The following is a 27,831-nucleotide window of genomic DNA, read 5'->3' as shown; positions in this document are numbered from 1 at the left end:
GAGCATATTCATGAACCATTTTTAAATAATACTATCCTGAATATATTTTTTTATATATTCGGTAGACCACTAGGTGTTGAATAATCATTAGATCCGTTATCAGCACTTCCTACGTATTCAGACATATGTTAGTACTTACTAACGTAGTACTTTGAAAAGTAACAGAATTTAAGGTATATGGACTTCCTAATTTCTCACAGAAACTTGGACTGATGGGTGTGATTTCTAGGGGTCTACATCTATTGATACAAATTGATTCACGGAAAGGACTTCTTTTTTATTTTTAAAGATGTATTTATTTAAGAGAGAGCGTACATGGGATAGGAGGGGCAGTGAGAGAGGGAAGGAATCTCAAGCAGACTCCCTGCTGAGCACAAAGGCCAACCCAGGGTTGGATCTCACTACCCTGAGATCATGACCTGAGCCAAAATCAAGGGTTAGATGCTTAACTGACTGAGTCACTCAGGAGCCCCAAAATGACTTCTTCTCTTAAAGGAAAGAAGAGACTGATACTTTTCAACTTTTAATGGCCCAAAAACAAGAAACAGGTTTTCAAAACACCAACTATTCAAAAGTTAATAAACCTACAAATAAATACAGTAAAAATAAATCTCATTAGTCAAAAAATGATTAGTAAAACAATGAGGTATCATTTTCACCAATTAGATTTCTATATCTTTAATGTCTATACCCAATATGCAAAGACACTGGAGACATCGTATAGTGCCAAATTTAGTACAGACTTACTTTAATATGGTAATATGCTCCAAGAACCTAAAAAATGGTTAGGGGCACCTGGGAGGCTCAATGGGCTCAATCCACAAAAAGAAACACTCATAATACCAAACGATATTCGTCACATTATAAGAAAATACTGCAAAGGAATCTAAAATGTTAAAAAAAAATTAAAAAAAACAATGGTATGCCCTCTAAATGGAATATTATTTGGTCATCTAAGTAGCAAAAAAGGCAAAACATATGCAGGCCAAATGAAAAAAGGTTCACAAAACTACACTGCAATTTATACTTAAGTGAATATTCAGGTTTAGAATGATGTTATTGCAGGAGAATTTTTCTACTTCTACAATGTGGTTATGCCACTTTTTAAATTAAAAAAAAAAAACTAGTTTCAAATAAATTCACTGAATTACCCCCTTTTCAAACTAGATATTTAAAATATATTAATCATTTCCCAACCTCTCCACCCCCCCCCCCAAGAAAACATCTTCTCCTCCATGCACCTCCACTTACCCTCTCAATATCCCTTCACCAAATTAGCCTACTGGGGTTGGCCATCACTGATCCCTCCCTCTCCTCAGGTTTGACCCTGGTCCCCAAACACCCTCCCCAGAAGAATAACAAGAGTTATTCACCTTAGCATCCTCAACTCCCAGAACAAGGCCTCATGTATAAGGGCTAGAAAAACACTTGTTGATTTATATATTTATCCAATTTGGCTCCTATTGCACATTTTTCTCAATTATTTATTACTCATCTGTCCCCCATTTTAAGCCAGGCATTCATTCTTTTCTCTATGTTTCATTTTTTTTGTATTCCCCAGAGCCCACTACAGTGCTGGGTCAAGCTCATCTGAGCTAAATAAATATTTACTGAACTAAAGAATGCCTGAATACACAACTCAAAAATGAGAAATTTGCTTAGTTCAGACAGTTTCTACCTTTAAAATGCAAATAACATCCTAAAAGAAAATCTCACACCACACCTTCCAGTGATTTAAGCAATCAAAAGATTAACAACCATCTGAGTATCACTGAGCCAAGGAAGGATGTAAATGTAAAATAGGGTGGAAAGAAAGGCACAGGCTTCAGCTCTTGGGGAAGTCAGACAATAGCTCAGAAAACTTTCTGGAAGGACACACAACTTTTCTGCCTAGACCCACCAGCCATTCCTAAATGCTTAAAATGCCAAGGCACTGCCCCGGGACACCTTCATGATCATGACCTCCCCTTCAGTCCTCACCACAACTATGTTAGGTGGGGTGTTATTATCTCTATTTTAAAAATGGAAAAAACAGGAATTTGTATGAGTTAAATAGCTTGCTCAAGACATAAAACTAACAAGTGAATTCGAGGGTGAACCCGTGGCTCTGCTCAAGCCGCTGCTCTCAACCACTGTGCCAGGTGGAGAATGGCTTCTTTGCAATTAGTAGTAGACTTAGAGATAGAATATAACTACTAAGGCGTTAAGTGTAGTCTACAGAATAAATAGCAGACACAGACATGATTACAAAGTCTACAAACCCTCGCCTTGTCATCTCTAATTCAGACATGACATCTGGCTCAGCCCAGTTCCAGTTAATCCATAATTAGACCCCTTATTAGCAATGTGAGGACTTAACAAGTGGGTTAAAGAAAACACATTGCAGTTACAGCCTCTGCTTAAGCACCCTCTGCATATCTGGGGGCGGGGGGAGAAATCTTAATTCTTTAACTCTGAACTTCATTTTCTAAGCTAAACCATCATACGTATTGTAACATCTCACACATATTATTTTTCCAATCCTCCAGTCATCATGGGCCTGATACAAATCCTCCTTGACCTCTTTATCATAGTTCTGTGAACTGAAAGCAAGATAGTAACTTGTGAGGATTTGGTCTTTAAGCATGTAGCAAGAAGCTAATTAATTCATGCTTATAATATCTTAGGGCCTATTTTCTTCAAACTCACGTGAGAGTACTGTAGTTGCCACTAAGATCCCAGCATCCTGACCCCTAACGCCAACAATGCACTGAGTATTATCCTAGAAGGGAAACACCTTCCCAACAAAGTTAATCACTTCTTAAAATCTGTGCCCTTCATCTCAAGAAGTATAATGTCACAGCTTAGGTATAAAGTGATACTTCATCAGTAGGGACTTCCCTGAAATGGTGCCTGTCATCTATCTGTTCAGTGTCACGGTGATCTCCAGTGGCCACATCATTCTAGCAACCCCAGCTTTAGAATCACCCACAGAGAAGGGTTTGTGGATTTCCTACTGAACATGATGTTCTATATTTTATCACCTTCTTAATACTCATGACAGTTCTATGAGATAAAATGTATAAAGGCTCTTCCCTACTTAGAGATAAGAAAATAGAAACACAAGCTTGTGTGACATACTTAAAGTCCTGATCTAATGGAGAAAACACAGGCAAAGCCCTGACTCTGTAAGTGCATGTTTGGCACAAGATGTCAAACTCAAAAGCAAAATATGATAGCTGCAGAATAATATGAATGTACCTAATACTACTGAGCTGTACACTTAAAAAAGTTAAGACTCATCCCAAGAAAAAAAAATGTTTTTACCACTATGTACGGTGACAAATGTTAACTGAACTTATCATGGTGATCATTTTTCAATACATACACATATTAAATCATTACATTGTACACCTGAAAATAATATCAGTTAAACTTCAATTTAAAAAATAATTAAAAAGAAAGAAGTGGCTAAGACAGTAAATTTTATATGCGTGTATTTTACCACAATTTTTTTAATTGGGAGGGAAAAAGGTTTATCCAAAAAAAAAAAAAAAGGCAAAGTAATGATGTGACTTTGGGTAGCAGGTACCGCCCTTGGACTCTGATCCCTGCTTTAATTCTGCATCTTTAAAGGCCATAGTTGGCTTGGTCAAAATTACAACATTCTGGTAATGAGGAAGAAACCATGTTACAGTTTATGTCCAATTTGATCACTTTCAGTTTCCCTCTAAAGTTACCTAAAGGAAGTCACCTTCCTTCCTTCTGCATTCATTGCGTAGATACTTATGGAGCACCTACTATGTGCAGGGCATGGTTCAAAGCTGATGTTCAGCATCCAAAAACCAAAATAGTTGCATTATCAGTTGCTAAGTAGCTGTGGCCTGCAGCATCCCATGCCCCTCCACGCTGGCCACCTCATCTCTTCCCTGGGACACCCCCGTCCCTGGACTTCCCCATGACTCAGCATAACAGGAAGGCTCCATGGTGGCGAGCTTCCAATTCAACTGGTGAATGCCTGGGCCTAACCCCTTGTTAAGGGTTTTATCACCTCCCAGACACAGCAACGAACAGAATAGACAGGGTTCCTACCCTCTAGTCTAGAAAAGAGATAATAAACAACTAAATACATAAACGAATCAGATCATTTCAAAGAGTAGAGTGCTGTAAAGAAAACAAAATGACAATGGACTAGAGGGTGACTGGGCTGAGGGGAGCAGAGCAAAACTTGAGAGGAAGTCTCTCTGAGGAAGTGACATTACAAGGAATCAGGAATGCAAAGGTCTCAGGTAAAAACACTCCAGGGAGAACAGAAATGTCAAGGCCTTCTGGTGGGAATAAGCTTGAGATTCTCACGGTTAGAAGGCCAGTGTGATAGGGGCATCTTGAGCAAGGAGAATACAGAGGTAGACAGGGCCAGATCAGGGAGGATCTTACTGGCATTGGTAAGGAGGTTGAATTCAATGCCAAGAACAGTGAGCAAGCACTAGACAAATTTGAAACAGGGCCATGAATGATCTAATTTATATTTTTAAAAGATCACTCTGACAATTGTGTGGCAACTCTGATTAAACAAAAGCAAGAGTGAAAAAGGAAACAAGTGTACAATGCTCCGGTGGTAACCCAGGTGGACAGCCACAGTGGCTGGAGCTATTGGACAACAAGAGATGGAAAGAAGTATTCTGACTCAATATATGTTTTAGAGGCAGAGCTGACCACACCTACTGACAAGTCTAATGTGGGATGGCGAAACAGGAAGAATGAAAATGACTGCTATCCTTGTTTGTTTCAGCAAGCCACTGATGGTGGTCCACTTACTAAACAGGCAATGACTGTGGCAATAAACAGGTTCAAGGAGAGAAGGAATAAAAGCCTGTATTGTCACAATAAGCATGAGATACCATTTAGATTATATAATGTGGAGATACAAACATGTAGTTGGATATTTGACCTTAATAACAGGAAGTTTCCCCCAGAAAATTATGGCTTATCCAAACAGCAACATTTAATACATGTATAACTTCAAATGCAAATGACTGACTCTCTTCTTACAAAACTTGTGCCGACAATTAAGTGCATATACACAACACGAAGTAAGACACACAATTCTCTTTAAGGAAAGAATACAATTCTTGGCTTTCATTTTTATTAAGTATTATGTCAAAAAGCCTCCTGGGGAATGCATTTCCAAAATTGGGAAAAAAATCAATTTGGAAATGAATAATACAAGAATAATTACTTTACATCGCTTCTCCGGACTGTAATGAGCGTGTAAGGCAAGCTCGTGCTGCCCTCAGCACTTCTTCAACCCTGCTGAGACTGCTTTCCCGTCATTTGGTTGCATTAAAGTGGTGGAAACTTCTGTACTAGATGTATTTTATCCCAAGCTCAATGCGTCTATTGTGACCTAACTTCGTTTTAAAACTCTAGAGGTGTCATGATGAAATTAAGGATGAAACCAGAAACGGAAAGAACAAGCATTAAGAAGGAAAGAAGAGAGGGGAGGCAAGAGGGCAGGGAAGGAGGGAAGGAGAGGCGAGAGCAGCAGATGACCTCTTCCTGACGGCAATGCCTCATGACCGAGGACTCCCGGAGACGATGCTCATGCAACATCACAAAACCCCTCAGGAAAGACACGCCTGGTAAATGGCTGGAATCCAGAGGTTATTACCAGCTCTCCATATTCTAAATAGTGTCAATTATCAGTTTCAAATGAGTAATAATTAGTGCAAAGCGAAAACTAAGCACTTCAGCTTACCAGCGCTTCACCGAACCTTCCTGCCAACAGCCAGCTTTTCGTGGATGCTTTTCAAATACAAGCAACAGTCTGGCTGGCACTACAAATAATCCTCGTGTCCTCCGGATTGGAAGGAAACTTAGAGGTCATTATATCCAACCCTATCGTTTTACAGATAAGGAAACTAAATAAAGCAAAGAGAGATAAAGTGGCTTACCCATCATCCCAGAGCCACTTCGGGATGAAAAAATGTTTTTCTGATTCTTAGTCAGGATCCTTGATCATGATCATACCATGCTGCTTACAGAGTGAGAAAGACAAGTGCCACCAGGGATGGCCCCAGGCTTTACCAGAGCTACATCAGAGGGGGAAAAGACGGGCAGAGATGGACATTTCAGCCCTGGAAACAAGGCCCCAGCCTGCAGGGAGGCTGTCCACCACCTGCCACCATGCTCAGCCTACACCCTACAACAGCTGACAGTCTTTCCAATGCCACCCCTGGGCTTTTTCTCCCAGAGCTATTGGTTTTATGTGGCAGACTGGGATGTACAGTCAAGATCTTCAGAGGAAGGCCCTTGAAAGGTCACACAGCAGTGTGCTGCCAAGCCTCAGAGCAGCATAGACCCTCCCCAAGGACGACGAGAAAGGACACCTCTCTCCCCTGCCTTCAGACCGGCATATTCCTAAGTAGATCCCACACGTCCCTAAAAAGCTATTAGAGGTTACAAATGAGTTTGAGTCCTGATGGCTTCTGCCTTCCAAGTTTTTGCCCAATCCCAGTATATATAGAAAATTCTAAAAATAGTCACACCAAAACTCTGTACCACATTCACATGGAACTCACACTTACATCTTAGTACTTACAGAGAACAAAAGTTCCAATCAAGATTATTTTAGGAAAGTCTTGTCCATCATTAGGAAGTTGTAATATATGCAGCATTTATATTTGGTTTGCCTACTGCAAACACATGTATACATTAATAAATGGGTTGATAAAAAAATAATAATAACCCTCCCTCCATGCAATCTATGATTTCCTCTTTTGCAAAAAAGAAACACCTTAACAGTCTTTAAAAGTCTTACACTAGGGGCACCTGGGTGGCTCAATGGTTGAGCATCTGCCTTTGGCTCAGGGTATGATCCTGGGGTCCTGGGATGGAATCCCGCATCAGGCTCCCCACAGGGAGCCTACTACTCCCTCTGCTTATGTCTCTGCCTTTCTCTCTGTGTCTCTCATAAATAAATAAATATAAACTTAAAAAAAATTTTTCCACTCTACTGGGGCACCTGGGTGGTTCAGTGGGTTAAGTATCCATCTCTTGATTTTGGCTCAGGTCATGATCATAGGGTTGTGGGGCTGGGCCTAGCATGGAACCTGCTTAAGATTCTCTCTCTCCTCATCCCTCTGCCCTCCTTTCACCCCTCTCTCTTGAAAAAAAAATGAATCTTCCCCTATAGAGGTGACCTGGTGGCTCAGTCCATTATGTGTCCAACTCTTGATCTCAGCTTAAGTCTTGATCTCAGGGTTGTAAATTCAAGCTCCATGCTGGGCATGGAGCCTACTTAACAACTAAATAAATAAAAATAAAAATATTCCACTATGTATCTTTTCTCTAGAAATATTCTTTCTGGATAGTCTCTTTTAAAAAAACATCTATACAGGGATGCCTGGGTGGCTCAGCAGTTAAGCATCTACCTTCAGCTCAGGTCATGATCCCAAAGTCCCAGGATTGAGTCCCACAATGGGCTCCCTGCATGGAACCTGCTTCTCCCTCTGCCTATGCCTCTGCCTCTGTGTGTGTGTGTGTCTCTCATGAATAAATGAGTAAAATCTTTTTAAAATATTAATTAATTAATTAATTAATTAATTAAACACCCATACAACTGTGGAATCCAAGCTACCCATTGCAGTTCTAAGATTCTCTCATAACCTGGGGGTTAAACAGCCCATGGATAGTAGTTCACACTTTCGGTCCCACATCCATTCCCAGGGTGCTAGGAATTTTCCCAGTCTCTCAAATCCCCTAAAAGAGTGGCCTGGATTTTATTTGACAGTGTTAGTACTCCATTGGCCTGATTATAGAAAATAATCATGAAAAAGTACTTACGGCATAAGCACCTATCAAAAATGCTGCATTTGCCCTTTTCCGTTGATCAAAACAGGTGTAGTGCACTATTTTCTTTCTTGATAAACTGTATGACTAAAAAGAGGGAATAAAAAGAGTGTAACCATAGAGACAATGCTAAAACATGCAGAAGATAAACATCATCAACTTCCAAGATGTGTCACAATCAGTGGAATCTACCAAATTTCATTTCTACAGCATTTGTTCATGAGCTTGTAAAGGGTGGAGGGTTCCTTTTCGCAGCCCAATCATGATGCAGATTTGACAATAGAACAAATATTTCTCTCCAAGAAGGGAGACATACAATGGGAAATAGTTAAATTATTGCCATCTTTATTAGTGGGAACATTTTTGAAGATTTACTCTAAATCTTTTATGTAAAGTCTATTCATCTTTTTTCTTTTTAATTTTTATTATAAAGTATAGTTGACATACGATGTTTTATTAGTTTCAGGTGTACAACATAGTATTCCACAATACTATAGATTCGTCATTGTTCACCATGGTAAGTATAGTCACCATACAACATTATTACAACTTCATTGATTATGTTTCCTATGCTATACTTTTCATCTCCGTGACTTATTTTATAACTGAAAGTCTGCACCTCTTTATCCACTTCATCTATTTCACTCATCCTCCCACATCCCTCCTCCCTGGCAGTCACCAGTTTATTCTCTATATTTGTAAGTCTGAGGGCTTTTTGTTATTTGTTTGTTCATTTGTTTTGTTTTTTAGATTCCACATGTAAGTGAAATCATATGGTATTTGTCTTTCTCTAACTTATTTTACTTAGCACAATACTCTCTAAGTTTATCCATGTTGACACAAATGGCAAGTCCTTTTTTAAAGACTGAGTAATAATTTATCCTTGCTCTTTCCCTATGCTATATCCACTCCCAGAATAGTCATCTGTACTTTTGATATTTTAGTTTATTTTTAAGTGTGTCAATCAATCTATTGATCATATTATACTAATATTAACAGAGCATCAATACTTAATATTTTCTTTCTAGAATGTTCTATTAAAAAAATCCCTTTCACTTATCTGAAAATAAATAGTTAATGGGAAAAGATGAATCATCAAAAGGCCAGAAACAGCAAACATCTTAATACAATAACCATATATTACATTCATGGATTCAAACAGTTATTAAGCACCTGCTATATGCCATGCAATATGCTGCATGCTCAAGTATTAACTAAATCCAAAAATTAGCAACTTGGTATGCTGTATACATGCTGAACATGAAAAAAAAATACATAAGTAAAAAGATCTAAGATGAAATCAAAGTATCAATCAAACTCAAATATACATAAAACAATGAGAACACTGATGCAACTATATGAAATCTGCTCAACTTCCTCATATTTCAAAAGTTACAGCATTTTGACAAATGTTTTTCAAAATACAGAAACATAGCTACCTTTTAACATTTGTCTATAAATTCAAACAGACTGTAAAAGTAGTTTTTATGCCTTACACATTGAGACCACAACCCACAGGACACCTGCTTTTATAGCACGTTTACAAATGTAAGAAACCTCAACTACCTACCCTTCTTCATTAACTCTATTTTCTACAAGGAAAAGAAACTCTTTCAACTCTGATGGCTATTCTACATGAAACTGCAACACTCTGGCTTTAATGTAACCACAGAAAAGTAGCTATAGGTATTCCAGCAATGAACCTGGAAACTCTCACCATCCCTTTAGGCATTTCTTTCCTAAGCAAGAATCACATATTCTGGAGTGCCTGGGTAGCTCAGTTGGTTAAGCATCTGCCTTCAGCTTGGTCATGATCCCAAGGTCCTGGGATAGAGCCCCAATATCAGGCTCCTTGCTCAGCAGGGAGTCTGCTTCTTCTTCTCCCTCTCCTTCTGCCCCTCTCCCCACCCCCACTCCTGCTCTCTTTTTCTCTCTCAAATAGATCTTTATTTTTCTTCAAGATTTATTTATTTATTTATACATGAGAGACACAGAGAGAGAGGCAGAGAGACAGGGAGAGGGAGAAACAGGCTCTCACAGGGAGCCCGATATGGGATTCGATTCCGGATCCTGAGATCACACCCTGAGTCAAAGGCAGACGCTCAACCGCTGAGCCACCCAGACATCCCTAAATAAAATATTAATTTTAAAAAAAATCACGTGTTCTGAAAATGGCATTGCTCTCTTAAACTGAATTTTATTTGTTTTTTAAAGATTTTATTTATTCATGAGAGACACAGAGGCAGAGACCCAGGCAGAGGGAGAAGCAGGCTCCATGCAGGGAGCCCGATATGGGACTCGATCTGGGGTCCCCAGGATCACACCCTGGGCTGAAGGCGGTGCTAAACCGTTGGGCCACCGGGGCTGCCCTAAACTGAACTTAAAGAGTTTGCCTCAAAGTGGGTCTCATTACCAAAGTCCTTATTTCCAGACTGGCTTATGAAAATATCCCTATGAAATAAAGCTTTAAAAATACATTTTATTCTGGAAAGCTCCCGGGTAGCTCAGCGGTTGAGCTGCTGCCTTCGGTTTAGGGCATGGTCCAAGTCCTGGAATCAAGTCCCACATCAAAAATAAAGAGCCTGATTCTCCCTCTGCCTATGTCTCTGCCTCTCTCTGTGAAGGATAAATAAATAAAATCTTTTAAAAAAAATACATTTTATTCAATTCAGTTCAGTCAATGCACTAAAGTTATCTAAAGACTTCAGGATCACTATCAATGGTACTGTCAACTGTCTCCTTTTTTTCTCAATTTGTTGTTTGTTTTTTTAAGATTGATTGATTGATTGATTGATTTTTGAGAGAAAGAGCACACAAGCACAGGTGGGAGGGAGAAAAGAAGAGAGGCAGACTCCCCATTGAGCATGGAGCCCCCTGTGGGGCTCCACCTCATGACCCTGAGATGCTCAGTGGAGAATTGGCTTGAGATTCTCTTCCTCTGCCCCTCCCCTGCTCATTCCCTTTCTCTAATAAATAAATAAATAAGTCTTAAAAAAAAAAAATAGAGTCGGATGTAAAACTGACTGAGCCACCCAGATGCCCCGGCTTCTTCAATTTGAAACCATTGTCTCCTAGACATTTCCTTTTGTTATTTTATTATTTGTTTGTTGGTCTGTTAGTTTATTTTTGTCACTTATTGTTCTCCATCAATAAGTTAGGCTTGATTTACTGAAAGGAGAGTCAAGGCCTTTAAAGCCTAAGCATATTTTGTGGTATAAGACTGCCTTACACAGGCCAGCCCCCACAAACATGAGTCATGCTGAGCATAAGGACCCAGCTCTTCTGGCTCCCAGCCTCTCAATAATTACATTTCCCTGCTCCCTAAAACACCTATGGAGAAGAAAATATCCACAATTGATTCAGAAGTTTGGATTGTCTGTTTTGATGCCCTTTTCCACTAAGAATTTAGATTTCACAACAAACTGTTGCTATCATTTAATGATGTGGAATTAAACTTATTTTATAAATCCACTGGGACAAACTCATAATGCTGTGCTTTTGTCACCAAGAGTCTTTTGGGTTGTTTTCAAACATTTTGCATTTGCTTGGTTTTTGTTTTTCTTACTCTTATTCTAAAGTATATGGAGGGGATCCCTGGGTGGCTCAGTGGTTTGGCACCTGCCTTTGGCCCAGGGCGTGATCCTGGAGCCCCCGGATCGAGTCCCGCATCGGACTTCCTGCGTGGAGCCTGCTTCTCCCTTTGCCTGTGTCTGTGCCTCTCTCTCTCTCTCTCTCTCTCTCTGTCTATCATGAATAAATAAATAAAATCTTTAAAAAATATATTTAAAAAAATAAAGTATATGGAATATTCTTTAGTATATGTTGCAGAGACCATCCTGCAACAGAAACTGTGAAGCTACAAGATGAAATTCTAAAGGAAACTTTCTTTTCACTATAAATCTACAAATTTGGGGGGATCCCAGGGTGGCTCAGCGGTTGGTTTAACACCGCCTTCAGCCCAGGGCCTGATCCTGGAGACCCAGGATCAAGTCCCATGTCAAGCTCCCTATGTGGAGCCTGCTTCTCTCTCTGCCTGTGTCTCTGCCTCTCTCTCTCTCTGTCTCTCATGAATAAATAAAACCTTTTAAAAATAAATAAATTTTAAGTAAATATAGTACAAATTAAACTTTTAAGGACTTTAGAAGAATTTTTAAACCTTACAAGCTTTCAGAATGACATCAGATAAAGAATATTCTCACAAAATACACCTACAAATCTTAACTATTTTAGAATATCTATTAGAAGCTGCCTATAGGATAGAAACCATTTTTTTTAACATTCATCACCATGTATAATTATAAAATCTTTTTCTTGTGACGAGAACCTTTAAGCAACTTTCTCTTAGCAACTTTCAGATATACAATGTAGTATTATTAACTATGACCATAATGCTGTACATTATAACTGGCTTTTTAACTACAGCTTTCTGATTTTTAGGAAATTTTTAAGCTCCTAGTATTTACCTCACTTAGATGTTTTGGGACTTCAATTGTTTTTCTCAATTACATCTCAAAAACATTACAGTAAAGCAACGATCTGCTTAGTGAAGCTTGGCCAATGTCTCCCAGGTCAGAACACATAGGTTAAGTTATCACTCAAGTAATCAACACTAATTCACAATAAACGATAATAGAGAAAAATCTTATGTCTCACTGGCCTTTGTCCTAATTTCCTTCCTGGCCACAGCCAAGCTTCCCTCTTATAGATCATCTTGCCCCAGTCTTATACCAGCAATGCTTTTGGAACATAGCAGATATTCTGATACTGGAATGAAAACTTTCAAGGAGGGGCACTTGGGTGGCTCAGTGGTTGAGCAACTGCCTTTGGCTCAAGTAGTGATCCCAGGGTCCTGGGATCAAGTCCCGCATCAGACTCTCTGCAGGGTGCCTGCTTTTCCCTCTGCCTATGTCTCTGCCTCTCTCTGTGTGTCTCTCATCAATAAATAAATAAAATCTCAAAAAAAAAAAAATTCCCAAGGATGGGGTGTGTGGCTGCCTCAGTCGGTAAAGCATGAAACTCTCGATCTCAGGATTGTGAGTTTAAACCCCACGTTGGGTGTAGAGATTACTTACAAATAAAAAAAAATGTTTTAAAAAATGACCTACTACATATTAAAGCACTCCAAGAGAAACAATGCTATCCATTGGCTAGTATTGTTGACTCAAGTACCTTTAGAGAAACATCCTTGAAGAAAGATCTTCAAGATCTTTCCCGGAGGAACTTCCACAGAGGAAGAGAAAAGCACAGTTGTCTACAGACAAGAGGACTCTATTTTATGAAGAAGCCCAGTAGATATTTTCTCAGATTTGCCCTAACACCAAGAGCCTCCAAACTGAACTGCATCTTCCTTACTTTGGCCCAATTCCTCTGTGGTTGGGTGTGCTGACTAGACCCTTCAAGGAGACCACTTGCAGAGGCACCTGGGTGGCTAAGTCAGTGAAGTGTCAGCCTTCACTCCAGTCATGATCTCAGGGTTCTCAGGGTTCTGGGATTGAGCCCTGAATCCAGCTCCTTGCTGATACAGGCCTTGCCTCTGCCTCTCTCCCTGCTTGTTCTCTCTCTCTCTAATAAATAAATAAAATTGTTTAAATTAAAAAAAAAAAAAGGAGAGCACTTGCAAAGTTAGACCATCAACTCTGGCTTCAGTGAGCTATCTGCTCTATTCCAGATACTTTTTGCTATACATGAGAAGTTCAGAGATTACAAAAACACTGTGTACAATAGCAAAGTAAAGTTAGAAACTGGTAAAACAAATTAACATAGACTTAAATATAAAGCGGAGGATATCACAGAAGGAATACTAAGACCTCTGGACTACTTGCATGCTCTGCAGCACGCCTGCATGTGACCAATTACAAATGATAACCTGTAGCCCCTATCCACATATATTTTAGATTTCTATCTAGAAACTAGTCATAGCCTTCAGAACCTTCTAAGCCTAAGTGGACATAGCCAGCCCTCTATAATAACCACAGCTAACATTTATTACTACATTCCATCATTTCCTAAAGCATAGAAACATACCAGAGGGGTCCAATTTGACCTGACACAGTGTGACTCCCAAACCAGAAGTCCTGGGCAAGGCTTAAGTACCATGAGAATTCTGTGTCTCTCTTTTACCAACAGAACAAGAGCCAGGACCCAGAGAGGGCCTGGCTTATCACATTAGGCCAATATTTCCTATATCAGATCACAGAGTTGAGTTCTTTCAGCAAGTATGGTAGATGGAAGAAATCCAGAACTCTCTCACTGAGTTTGATAGTTTGTGTAAATCTCAATTATAAGGACACAAGTTTCATGGTTCAAATTTTAAATAATTCTCAGGCCAATACGGGTGCCTGGCTGGCTCAGTCAGTGGAGCATGTGACTCTTGGTATCGGGGTTGTGGGTTTATGCCCTGTGGTGGGTATAAAGATTACTTAAAAATAGAAATCTTCCTTAAAAAAAAAAAGAAAGAAATGAACATGAATTTTAAAAAATAATTGGCCGAATTAGTTAATACTACTAAAACTTTTCAGAAATAAAAAACAATTATCAATCTAAATTATATTGTTATTCTATTTCATCCTGTTAATAGAGTGGTTGAGCGTAACCTAGAGGGCTTATTAAAATACAGATTGCTGGGCCTGAGATTTTTATTTCTAACAAGTTCCTCAATGATGTTCATGTTGCTGGTCCAGGGACAGAACACTGTTACCTGCTATGCCACTGCACAAAAATGTAACTGGGCCACCCCTGGAAATGTTTTATATGGCTCCTAAAACACGTCCATTTGGTTAGGTAGCCCCCAAAGACATATTTAAATTATCTTAGGAACTCCAAATCGTGCCATATGCCTTTTAAAAGCATGTTATAAAAAACACATTTCCCCAGATTCCTCAGAAAACTGTTATCACAATTTGGAAATTCTTGCATTCCACCTTAGGAAAAGTTCCTTTAATGATTCAGTAACTAAACTCCCTTAAATGGCATTATTCCAGAGGTTCCAAGTTCAGATGCCTTCAGGGGCCAAGAATTTGAAGTGGGTCAGTTGGTAAACTAGAGAAGCATGCTGCATGCCGCATCTCAAGCAGATTTAGCTCCAACCTCCTACTCCCATGTAGGAATCTGGGCCCATAAACAGGTATTTTAATATTTAAGATAAGTCAAAAATCCAGAATTAAACGAAAATTTTCATGAATTACAGATGCAAACCGTAAACTCAAAATCTTTGAACAGCATTTATCCCTAAGAAAACAATACTGAACTAAATCCAACCAACAGGCAACCAGTTTGCCGGAATACTGTGGCTGAAGAAACTTCTATTGGTTCTATCGGCATGAATTGAGCAGCTGCTGTGTGTCAAACACACTGCTGAACAATGTAGTAACAAGGGGAGCAGAAACTCAGTCTCTAGCCTCATAAACATTCACAGTCTAATGAATATTTGATGCTAACCAAGGGAGAAATATTGGCCAAGGCTTATTACAAACAAAAGAGAACAGCTACCTAGGGATGCATTCATAACAGAGCAAGGACCAATGGAATGATCTTAATTACAGGTACAGTAATTATTTCCTTTAACAAGGTAAAAAATAGTAGATAAAAGGTAAAATGTATTAAATATCTACCAATTAATATAATCAAATCTATAGAAATTTCCAAATCTGGACTGCTTACCTGAGAGTCAGAGTTTTACCACTGTTATGTAAATCATGACAAGTGTGCAATCTAGCATATAAACGTTTAATGGTACTTGTAATAAACCAAAGTACGACGACCACTATGAGAGAGCAATACAAATTAAGATGAGGGTATTGACCCCAGTGAGACATTTCCTATCTCATAAAAGAAAGCTATGTGAAAGGTTGCATTCTGGAGGGCTCACTCCTGGAGAAAAACAAGCCACGGCAACTCAGAGAAAATGTTGACATGCTACACGAATCACAAATAGCCCAGGCTATCCTTGAATGGTGGTGACATATACAAATCATGCACTTCTTCAGCTTAGGACAGGAGACCACCAACTACTCAACCATTCAAAAACAAAAGGTGGTGCAAGGTGGTGTAATTAAGCTCAAAGACAAAACACATACACACACAAAAGAGTTAAGCATAATTTAGAAAAATGGGTTTTTAAGCAGCCTTTTGGTAAAGTTGTTTGCCATGCTTAAGAGTAAAATCTTCAAGTCATTTGGCTAGAACACCATGTTTAGTTAACCTGTGTGAACCAGCCTGATAGAGCTAAGGAAGACATTAGTGCAGCCCAGACAATATGCTCTTTAATAAAATATAGAGCCCATGCACTGCCCTAAACAAGCAAGCTCTGCCAGTGATGGCACTCAGATTAAGTAGATTATAGCATGGGGGCCATGGTGACCAAGGCATCATTCTCTTACAGGTGACTAGGCTAGCCCAGTAAGGGCCGCAGCAATCAGCGTCTCCAAAGCAATCAGTTGTCATCTCATTGCAAAAGCGATAAAATGAACAGGTCTTCCTGTCAGCAGCCATGACCTCTACATGTTTTACCTCCAACTTTCCCAGGAAAGGGATATTCTTGAAAATTTTCTTTGGCTGTACAAAACAAAATATGGTTTTTATTTTATTTTATTTTTTTTAGCTAAAACAAAATAGGCTGAGCAGTTTTTTAAAAAAGAAAAAGGTATCTCTGTACGGTCTGTACAAACCCCATATGTTTCATTAATGAAATGGCACACTTGATCAGAGTAGAAGTCAAATTATCAAAGAAAAGTTGCTCATAAAGATTATTTGACCACGATGATAATTTAGTGGATGGCATTCGGGGATTCTCCATTAAACGAGGTCTTCTTGCCTGTGGATTTCTGAATGGGCATCGAGAAAGACTCCATGCTTGGCAAACTCTAAGTATGCTCACTCTCATGTGGATTAACAGTCTTAGAACCCCTGATGCCTCTTTAAACTACCTGAACTGTCTCCAGAATGTAACTTGCTTTTCTTCCCCCAAAAGCCCATGAACCTGAAACAGAAGATAACTTCATGAAGAAATCTCAACAGGTTTTTATAGTTAGAATTAGAGGGTGGTCCGATCATTATATCAAAAGAGTTCTTGTGTACAACCACCTGATACCATGGCAGGTGCCTGGTTAGCGGATAGGATTACTGCACTGATTCATTCAGCAACAAGGACATTCCCTGAGCCCCCACCATCTGCCAGGTACTTTCAGCACTTTAGTACAATCGTCCATTTCACCAGGCCCATGGCCCCCCCTTCTCCTTTTACCCTGAAAGGGTTGTATGGGATGTTTTGTACATTTAAAATTACACTTCTGTCAATATTCTTTTAAACCTTTTAAAAGCAGTCCTCAAGATTACTGTAATTGTCCTGTTGATTCGAAAGAGCAGTATTAAAAAAAAAAAATCACTGCCCTAGAAAATGCCCCTTTTTTCCAGTGATGCTCTTAGATTTTTTTTTCATGGACTGAGGTTTTAGTTTTCTCAGAGGAAAAATGAAATCAACAGTTAAAACTGTATTGACCATTTTAGGAAAAGCTAGCTCAATCATATGTTTATAAAACCTTCCTATTATTGTTTCAGTCACTGAAAGATTTGCTTATATGACTTAAGTTTGAAGGCATTATTTTTTAAAATATCACTATGTTGCTAGAACGGTCTTCCCTTTTAGAAGCCTGTATATTCTAGCCGAGTGTTGCTACCATTGTCTGTGCAAAGAATCCCTTTAAGAACTCGTTAAAAAATTATGAATCTTCTTAGAGGAAAATGTAAATACATAAAATATTATATATAATTTCATGGGTTAATGGACCTCTTAAAATACCAAATTAATAAGTTCTGGTCTAGCCTATCAATCACTGATGGTATTTTACATCAAATAATACATACAGTTTTATCAATTGTTCTCACTTCAATAAATCTTCCTTCTTTGGATTGCTTCCCTCATTATAGTAACTATTGACCAGAAATTGCAAACTACAACCTACCACTGCACAACTCTTAGTGTTTACACTTCTTTTTTAAAATTTTATTTATTTGAGAAAGCATGAAAGAGAGGAAGCACAAGCAGAGGGGAGGGGTAGAGGGTGAGGGAGAAGCAGACCCCTGCTGAACAGGGAGCCCTTGATCCCAAGACCCCAGGATCATGATCTGAGCTGAAGGCAGATGCTTAACATACTGAGCCACACAGGTGCCTCATACACTTTTTAAAATATAGTTTAAAACTTAAAAAACAGGGCTTTTTTTGTTGATGGTAGTGATGTCTGCTTTTGGTTTTTGAATCTCAGTAGATATTTGATGGGTAATTTTCCATTCTATTCAACATAATTAAAATGAAAGTCACTAGGAATAGAACCCATACCGACACACACACAAAAAAAGCAATAAATCATCACTTCAAATCATCAACTTGAAAAAATACCTTTTGATAATATAAAAATTAAAAATATAGGTTTGGAATAAAATGCATTGCAAAATATTACCTATCTATATAGGTTATCAAATAAAGGAGAAAAAAATTAGAGCTTTGTTGGAAGAAATAAAAATTGTCCAAGTAGCTAATAAGACATGCATAAAAGAGCTAGGAAACCACACAGGAGAAATATTCTAAGAAGTTGTAATCAGTTAAAATAGTGCCAAAATATTCAGAGAAGTAGAGTTTGAGGACCAAGTAAACATCATTGTATCTGGTGTTTAAGATGTCACCAGAGCAGGGCGCTTGGGTGGCTCAGTCAGTTAAGCATCTACCTCGGCTCAGGTTGTGGTCTAGGGGTCTTGGGACCGAGCCCCATGGGCTCCCTGATCAGTGGGGGGTCTGCTTCTCCCTCTCCCTCTGTCCTTCCCCCTGCCTCATGCACTCTCCCTCTCTCAAATAAATAATATCTTTAAAAAAAAAATGTCACCAGAGCAGTTTTACCAGGGTGAGGAAGGCAAGTGAGACAGCAAAGGATGATTTCTTAATCGGTGGATAGTGAAGATGTAAACAGTGAGGGCACAATATTCTGAAACCTCCGGAGGCAAAAAGATAAAAGAGGACCTGTAAGTCAAGGGGATCGTGATAATATTGACAGAAGTTTCTTTGTGTCTGGTGACCCTGTGCGAGGCACTGTAGACACAGAATTTTATGTCATGTCTCCATCTCCTAGGTGCATATAGTCTAGTGAGAGCAAGCAATGCTAACAGGTAATTATAACTCTTTAGTAATAGAGATCTGCACAGAGAATTCTGGGAAAACAGGAGGCACCTCCAACCTTGTTGAGAAGGACATGGAGATGCCTCCTAGAAGCCGTGGTGCCTGAACAAGGTCATAAAGAACAAAGAGCGATTCAACTAAGGAAAAGGGGCATTCAACTAAGAGAGGACTTCACAAGCCATTGAGTGGAGCGAATGGTGTGGTTTGGGGTAAAGTGCACAGCTGGGAGTGGCGGGGGTACCGCATTCTTCAGTAAATCAGTAAGTTAGTGCAGGAAATCATCCACTGGGAAAGATGCCAAGGGTGGGAGCTGCCAAGGCAAGCAAGACAAAAGGCATGGAAGCAAGGTGCCCCGAGGTCTTAGCAAAATGAGCAAACAAGGGGCTGCAGGTGAGAAACACCGACAGGGAGCGATAGACTGAGAAAACAGGGAGCCCGAGGGCCTGGAGATTACATGAAGGTGAGAGAGACAGAATGTGAGAGGTACCTACTGAGCAGGGCACATTCAAAGCAGGAAAGCCTGGAGTCTGGGTTTCTGGAAGAAAAGCAGCTGGGGTGGCAGTCAGTCGGTGGAGCAAAGGGGGCAGAAGAGCCTTGAGACCACTACGAGACAACAAGGTGAAGTCAGCTGCGGCAGCGCTGTGAGCCAGCACAGAGAGATCACAAACCACAGAGGCTCGGCCACCAAGGAAGGTGGCGAGGAGCACGAGTAAGTCGTGAGCCTTGAGATCGAGCTCCCACTTTACTTTGCAGCCTTGGGCAAGTCACCTGCCTCTCCTGTGCCTCCCTTCCTGCACCTACAAAATTAATTGGCTGGACTAAATGGTTATTTCAGTTCCTAAAATTATATCGGACAGCTTTCAAAGATGGAAATGATAGCTAGGGGGCTGAGGGAGTGTTATTGTTATTTCTTAGCCAAAGTCATAAATGTTCCATTAGTAACTTTCTTAAGCATGAGGCATCAAAATGTGCAAAGCCTTTTTACATACATTCCTAATATAATCCTAACCTAACCCCTCTGTGGGAGATCCATAATCCCTATCTTATAGCCAAAGAAACAGATTCTATAAGGCTGAAGCGACTGTAGTGTTGGATTGGTAAAGTCAATCTTTTTCTTCTAATATAGAGATTCTACATGGATGCTTCAGGATAACTCGGGACTTATTAACATTTGGGTTTTGAAAACTCATCCCTTCAGCAAGTAACAGGGTGCCCACTAGCTGCACTAAAGCTAAAAATGTCCTCATAGGCATTCATCAGATTACCTGATTGCTGAAATGAACCAAGGGACTGTTGAACTCTATTAAACTTTCATGTAATGGTGAAAGAAAAGAAAGCTTTGTAAATGAAAACAAATCGAAACAAGTCCATGTATACACTTACCTATACTATTTGGTATCAAACATGGTAGAAAAATTGCCTTATTCAAGCCATCTACTCTTAAGTAGAACACTGAGTCAGACCAAAAAATTTTATTTTCAAAACAATGATTCTTTCTCTTCAATCTTTCAAATAATATCAGATCCCAAACCTTTCATTATAATACCCAGTTCATACCAACTACATACTAACAGGACTAATCAAGAACGCCAAAAAATTCCTAGGTCCTCAAAAGGAAGAATTAAGCTTCAATTATTTATGAACTATCCTTTCCTTGTTAATTCACCCACTAACAGTCCATTTTATATTTTTATATCCAATCCTTTTTAGGATATTTGCTTCCTTGGTGAATACAAAAGTTTTGACTTTATTTTCTAAACTACTGGCAGTAACTTCTTTTCTGAAAAATGTAGATCAGTTTAGTCAAAGGAATTTACATACATCTTTTCAAGTCAGATAATACTTTACAAGTTAATTCTTTAAACAGTCGATTGCAACAGATCTTATGTTATACGATGATTGACAAAAAAAATTTCTCTCTGGTATTCATTCCACCACCATTTAGCTTTTTCAGATCAATGGCAAAAATCTGCGAATTCATAAATACACATTTTACAGTAAATTATTCACCAGAGACTGACTTTTATATGTAAGTTCAATAAAAATCAATTAAATCAAAAGATGATCACCAAGCAGCTAATATGTATAAGGCACTGTACTATGTCATACCAGTAACATTCTAACCAACAGAAATAAACGACCTGAGCATTATAATTTAGCAGTCATCTTTAACAGCATGCTGTACAGTAGCTGACTTTTCAAATGGAAACATTACATTTAAGAACCTCATTTAGAAAACTGGAAGAAAAAGATAAATATTTCATTCTATGTGATGAAATAAATTTACCAAAACCAGGAGTATACATATCACTTTTCATTATTATATATGTGTAGAGTTTAAGAGAAAAAAAAAACATGTAAAATCAAAAATACAGATGAATGCTAAATGTATGACCCACATTCTACTCTAACAGGTAAAGTCCTTGCTGTATCACAACTAATTCATCAATCTCACTTGGTGGTTAACTCCACAAAGATGACCCTCAAGACATTATGTCAAAATTGCAATGCTGACCAGACAAAAAAAGCTCCAGAGCTCCTGCCATGCACTGATGAGCCCCTTCATTGCCTGGTTTCAGAAAAATCATCCTGGGAAGGAATTTGATAGACTCATTAAACAACGACCTGAAAGGATTTTTGCTTTCTTTCTTAGGTCCCTATTCCAATGACTTCATTCAGCTCACATTTCAATTCATCCTGAAAAATGAAAGAGGTTAACATGTCCTTTATGGAAGACTCAGGTGGATCAATTTCAATTTCTGGGTGAACCACACATATAAATATCCAAAGATCAAGATTACCTAACTAAGTGGTGTGTGCACAGCAATCCCAGTCAGTGGTCAGATTTCAAAGTTCCAATTTTTAATACCACAATATAAACATCACCATAATACTCACTTTCAGTTTCTTGTTTAGTTTACAGCAGTATCTGTACACCATTGCCAAGTTCAGAGGTCCAAAATCTGCATAAAAACTGAGATTAAAAAAAACAAGTAGTATTTAGTAGAAATATAATTTTCAGTAACATCAATCCTCATTTTTTATTTTCATTAAAATGGCAATCAAATTTCAGTTATTATCGGGAATAAGGATAAATATGTAATTGATTCATATCAACCAAATGAGAGAATCCCTGGGTGGCTTGGCAATTTAGCACCTGCCTTTGGCCCAAGGCATGATCCTGGAGTCCCAGGATCAAGTCCCACATCAGGCTCCCTACATGGAGCCTGCTTCTCCCTTTGCCTGTGTCTCTGCCTCTCTCTCTCTCTCCTCTGTGTCTTTCATAAATAAATAAATCAAATCTTAAAAAAAATATATCATGCAAATGACTAATGGTTTTACTCTACTGTTGATCACCAATTATTGTAAGCAGTCTTTTAACAGGGAACTATTTGGACAGTTTTGAGTACTACCCCCTTTTATCTCCCTGCCAGGACATTCAGTAAAAGGACAGAAGAGCAGGCGACAAAAGAAGCAACATGAACGTGACATGTATGTTTACTTCTTAGTTTTATTTACCACCTATTCAGTCACCAATTTTAACCATTCCACTCAAACACTGCTCTCAATTCTCAAGTATCTTCAATCTAGTGGTCTTTTTTCGGTTTTCTGCTCCTTGAACTTTCTGCCTTATATGACACACTGGCCATCTATTTCCCTTTCCCCACCTCAGACATCTCCAGGCTCCAATCTTCAGTCCACAGCTCTCTCGCACTCACTATCATGAATTTCTGATGATCCTAAGAAAGAGAGATAGATGGCTTCTACACTTGAGACCCAGCATCAGTCTTTTCATCTTCAACTACCTCTGAACCTCTTATCTACAGGCTCTTCCATCACCTGGAACTCAGAACATCTCAAACTCAACCCACCCTTCCTTCAAATCAGCTCACCAGACTCAAACATCTGCTTCTCCTAGTTACTCAGGCATGAAACCTTTCAATCGCAACAAGGCAACAAATAAATATCAATTTAAGTGTCATATGACACTTATGATACCAGAATGATACCAGAAAAGCTACTACTCTTAAGGCATCCCTTGCTTTTCCATTCCTTTTTTTTTAATTTAAATTCAATTTGCCAAGTGCTTTTCCATTCCTATGTTAGCAACAAAAGGGCAGAGCCTCTTCATCTTACATCCTTACTGTTTAAATTTTCCTTCTCCTATGCCCAGTCATCCTGTATTCCATTCCAAAAATTAATCTTCATAATATCTCACTTCTCACATATCTTCCGACCATTCAAAAATGTTTAACAGCCCCTTACTTCCTTCAGCATAATTCCTTGGCCCAGCAACCAAAGCCCTACACATTGCGCCCCTAGCTTCCAGAATGACCTTATCCCCTAAAGGTCCCTTATGGAATCTGCATTCCTACAATGTCCATTCCTTATTCCCAAATATTCCATGCATATTCTTAATCTAAGCCTCAGCTCACACTGGTCTCCTTGGCTGGAATGCCCTCCTTTTTCTATTTCTACTCCTCTTTAGCTTCCTCAAAATCCAGTTCGAATCCTACCCTACCAGTCACCCTTAGGAAACACTACCTGTATTCTCTCAAAGTTCCCAAAACTTACTATCGAGGCACTATCACATACGGTGAAGCATCTTCTTTTTAAGTATAGATCCTACTTGCCCAACTACAGAGTAAGCCTCTCACTCTGGAGCTAATCTTTTGTTTTGTTTTGTTTTGTTTTGTTTTGTTTTTTAATATTTATTTATTCATGAGAGACCCACAGAGAGAGGCAGAGACATAGGCAGAGGAAGAAACAGGTTCCCTGCGGGGAGCTTGATGGCAGACTCGTTCCCCAGACCCCAGGATCACGACCTGAGCCAAAAGCAGGCACTCAACCACTGAGCCACCCAGGCACGCCTCTAGGGGTGATCTTATACCTTATATGCTTAGAATAATATTCTACTCATAGGATAAAACTTCAACGAATGAAAAAAAAAACACTTCAATGAATGAGTCCTCATTATGAATATTTTACTCATTAATGCTCAGATTCAATTTAGCGTAGAACATAAAATTACTAAATATCAGCAAGTTAAAAAAACCAAACCATCCCCAAAAGACCTTTATTTTAAGAGAGTCATTTACTTTTTTTCTGCTACCTAAATTACAGTATGATAGATATATCATTACACTACACCAAATCTTTCAGGAGCCACTTGCCCTACGTAGGAACACCAAACTTGTATATTTTATCTCCATTAAGCAAGTTGGTAATATGTTGGAATTAATATTCTAGGTAACACCAAAATTAGCTGTCTCTATATACAGGCTTCATGAAAGTAAAAACATAAAGTTGCCTAAAAGGAAACTTGCAACAATTTGAAATAAAAAGTTTGATGAAAAAGTTATTGATATATCTCTATAAAGCTCCCAGTGTGATGCTGTGTTGTAAATATAAACAAAATACTCATGAATCCAAAGTGAACTATGTTTACTATACCTAATTACTGGCTAGTCTTGGATGGTCAACAGGAATACAGTCAAAAGAATCAAAATGGAAAGAATATAAGAATAAGCACCTACCAGGATGATTAAGAGAATCCTGTTTGTCACAGAGATATCCTTGTCCTTGAGTTATTGGAAGTAACATTCTTAGCTAATATACCTTGTTTTTTCCTACTTGAACATGAATGCTGACCTCTGTAGAATGTTATAGTAAATCCAGAATTTTTAGTTACGGTTTTGTCAGCTTTTTAGATTCACTTTGAACAAATTTCAGGAAAGCACAAAGAATTCTAAGCATCTTATTCCAGTTTTGTACTAACCATCAGAAGCCAACTTCAGTTTCAAATTCAAAGCTGTGTAGTTTCTAACTCTACAGCCAGCTTAGCCATGTGTACTTTTGGAAGCAACATGGTTAACAAACACAGTTGTTTCACCAAACATCAGATAAGTAAATTGGTATACTCCAATAACACAGAACAAAGTAAATCAAATAGAGACCACATCATAAGGTTGATCTGTACTCTCCAACACAGTAGTTATTAGGCACCTGAGGCTATTAAATTTAAATTAATTGAAATTAAGTACCCTATTTCTATTGCAGCATTATTTACAATAGCTAAGACATGGGAGCCATCCCAGTGTACACACATAGGTGAATGACTAAAGAAGGCGTGGAGTATTTGTACATACACACACACACAGTGGATTACTCAGCCATAAGAAAGGATGAGATCAGGTCATTTGTGACAACATGGATGGACCTGGGGGGTATAACGGAAAGTAGAGTAAGTCAGCCTGAGAAAGACAAATACCATATGATTTCACTCATTTGTGGAATCTAAAATAACAAATGAATAAACAAATAAAAAGCAGAACCAGATCTATAAATACAAAAACCAAACTGCTGGTTGTCAGAGGGGAGACAAGTGAGGGAGAGACAAAATGGGTGAAGAAGAGTAGGAGATACAGGCTTCCAGTTATGGAATGAATAAGTCATGGGGATATAAGATACAGCATAGGGAATATGGTCACTAGTATTGTAAAAGTGTTGTTTGGTGACAGACAGTAGCAAGTTTGTGGTGAATGTAGCATCATAATGCATAGCGACACTTAATCACTATATTATACACCTAAAACTAATGTAACATTGTGTCAACTATATTCAAACTAAAAAAAAATTAATCAACTAATATTAAAGTTAAATAAATTAAAAATTCAGTTCTCCCATCATATTAATTAGCCCATTTCAAGCACTCAAAAGCTATATGTAGCTAATGGCTACTGATTTGGACAATGAAAATATAGAACATTTTCATCATTGAAGAAAATGTTCTGCACTGATAGAAAACACTGATCAAGATGAAAAGACAGGATGTGCAAAAATAACTATAAAACACTACAGAAATTGACCAGTAACCTGAGTGAGGTACAGATTAAATGCTTGAGGGCAATTGATGTCCTTCCCCTTCAGAGGCCCACATAGTTCCCAATAGTGAAATTAGGCTTTGGGAATTCCTATCCACTTTTGTTCAAGAGGGTCGTATTTCCAAAAAAGACAATTTGAAACCTAGAGCAGGGGAAGATAGAAAAATAGAAGAGGATCCTGTCTCCACTCTCCTCTACTGTCTCTCAAACAAACAGGTTGCTGTAAGAGCATTAGACAGCTACAATAAAGAAGGCATACCTCTATCTTGGCCACAGCACCAGCTTAAGGGTCAATAAAAAGCAACCTGAACCCAGAGTTTCCCACCTCACAAAATCTTGAAGCTCAATGCACCAGCTTTCATATTTCACAAAAGGAGGGATGAACTTTAAGTCATACTAAGAAATGAAATCAAAACCTTTGCACAGGGGCACCTGGGTGGCTCAGTGGTTGAGCGTCTGCCTTTGGCTCAGGTCATGATCCCCGGGTCCTGGGATTGAGTCTTGCATCAGTTTCCCCATGGGGAGGCTGCTTCTCCCTCTGCCTATGTCTCTGACTCTTTGTGTGAATAAATACCTCATGAATAAATAAAATCTTTAAAACAAACAAAGAAAGAAACAAATCTTTGCACAGCCAAGAGCAATTTAGAACGGGTCTTCAAAATCAGAATTGTCACAGGCAAATACAAAACCAACAAACTCTATCTTAAAGCCATTTTATATATTGTTTCCTCATAATGTTCACATTTCTAAGAACATATATGTATTTATAATAATGTAGTTTTATATTTTTATATTGTTTTCTAACTAGTTAAATCCATTCTGAAAATGTCAAGATTACTGGGCAAAAAATGGTCCTAGTTGCTCACAGTGTTCTGGGTTATCTCCAACTCTGATATAATAATAAAATGCCACGAGTAAAGAAGACACCTACCAACAACAGGTTTTTTTTTTCCTTAGGCTTTTATTTAAATTCCAGTTAGTTAACATACAGTGTAATATTAGTTTGAGGTATGCAATATAGTGATTCAACACTTCCATACAACACCCACAGCTCATCACAAGTGCCTTCCTTAATCCCCATCACCTATTTCACCCATGCCCCCTGGACCCTGACCTACCTCCCCTCTGGTAACCATCAGTTTGTTCTCTATAGTTAAGAGTCTGTTTCTTGTTTTGCCTTTCTCTCTTTTTTCCCTTTGCTCACTTGTTTTGTTTCTTAAATTCTACATATGAGTGAAATTATATGGTATTTGTCTTTCTCTGATTGACTCATTTCACTTAGCTTTATACTCTCTAGCTCCATCCATGCCATTGCAAATGGTATGATTTCATTCTTTTTTATTGCTGAGTAATATTCCACTTTTGTATTTTGGCAATAAATACTTAGCAACAATATGCTTCTTTATAAGAATCCACCCTCATCAGAGATGGAGGAAAATGGAAACACATTTATAAGCCAGACCATTACTAGAGAGAAATATTAAAATACAAAAATCACCTGGGTGGCTCAGTTGGTTAAGCACCTGCCTTCAGTTCAGGTCATGCTCTCAGGATCCTGAGATTGAGCCCTGCATCAGACTCCCTGCTCAGCTAGGAGTCTGCTTCTCCCTCTTCCTCGGCTCCTCCCCCCCGCCTATGCACTCGCTCTCTCCCAAATAAATAAATAAAATCTTTTAAAAATATATTTTAAAAAAATATAAAAAACCAACTGGTATCAGCTGAAATAAGTCAAGTGTGCTAGAAAGTATAAAATATGTACTTGGGCAACTTGCAACCGAGGCAGGAGAATTAAAGAGTTGGGCTCCGGTTAAAAGAGATAAAATGGAAGTCATCAACCCGGGGACAGTGAAAGAGGAGGAGAAATGGCAGAGATAAACCCTGCAGAGACACAAGAAAGAAACCTGAGGGCTGAGTGTGTTCCTAAGCCTGAAGTTAATGACACCAGATAAAGTC

At 38.7% G+C, this 27,831-nt stretch overlaps 1 protein-coding gene across 4 annotated transcripts in view; it reads right to left on the bottom strand.

The window, feature by feature from the left end:
• The window catches only part of CDC14A (cell division cycle 14A), a 163,545-nt gene that overhangs the window by 112,497 nt on the left and 23,217 nt on the right, over window positions 1–27,831 (bottom strand). For 3 of the 4 annotated variants that reach the window (XM_072834702.1, XM_072834703.1, XM_072834701.1), the window contains 2 exons: window positions 21,893–21,968; window positions 7,825–7,917 (listed from right to left, as the gene is read on the bottom strand). In XM_072834702.1, coding sequence (XP_072690803.1) covers window positions 7,825–7,917; window positions 21,893–21,934 — 135 coding nt within the window. In that variant the 5' untranslated portion in view covers window positions 21,935–21,968. Of the gene's footprint in view, window positions 1–7,824; window positions 7,918–21,892; window positions 21,969–27,831 lie in introns of those variants that run through there. The other variant, XM_072834705.1, reaches the window with a different exon arrangement.

Source organism: Canis lupus, chromosome 8, assembly GCF_048164855.1.
Source record: "Canis lupus baileyi chromosome 8, mCanLup2.hap1, whole genome shotgun sequence".
Lineage (NCBI taxonomy): Eukaryota > Metazoa > Chordata > Mammalia > Carnivora > Canidae > Canis > Canis lupus.
The sequence above is the reverse complement of the archived record's forward strand: the minus strand, read 5'-3'. Positions and strand labels throughout refer to the sequence as shown.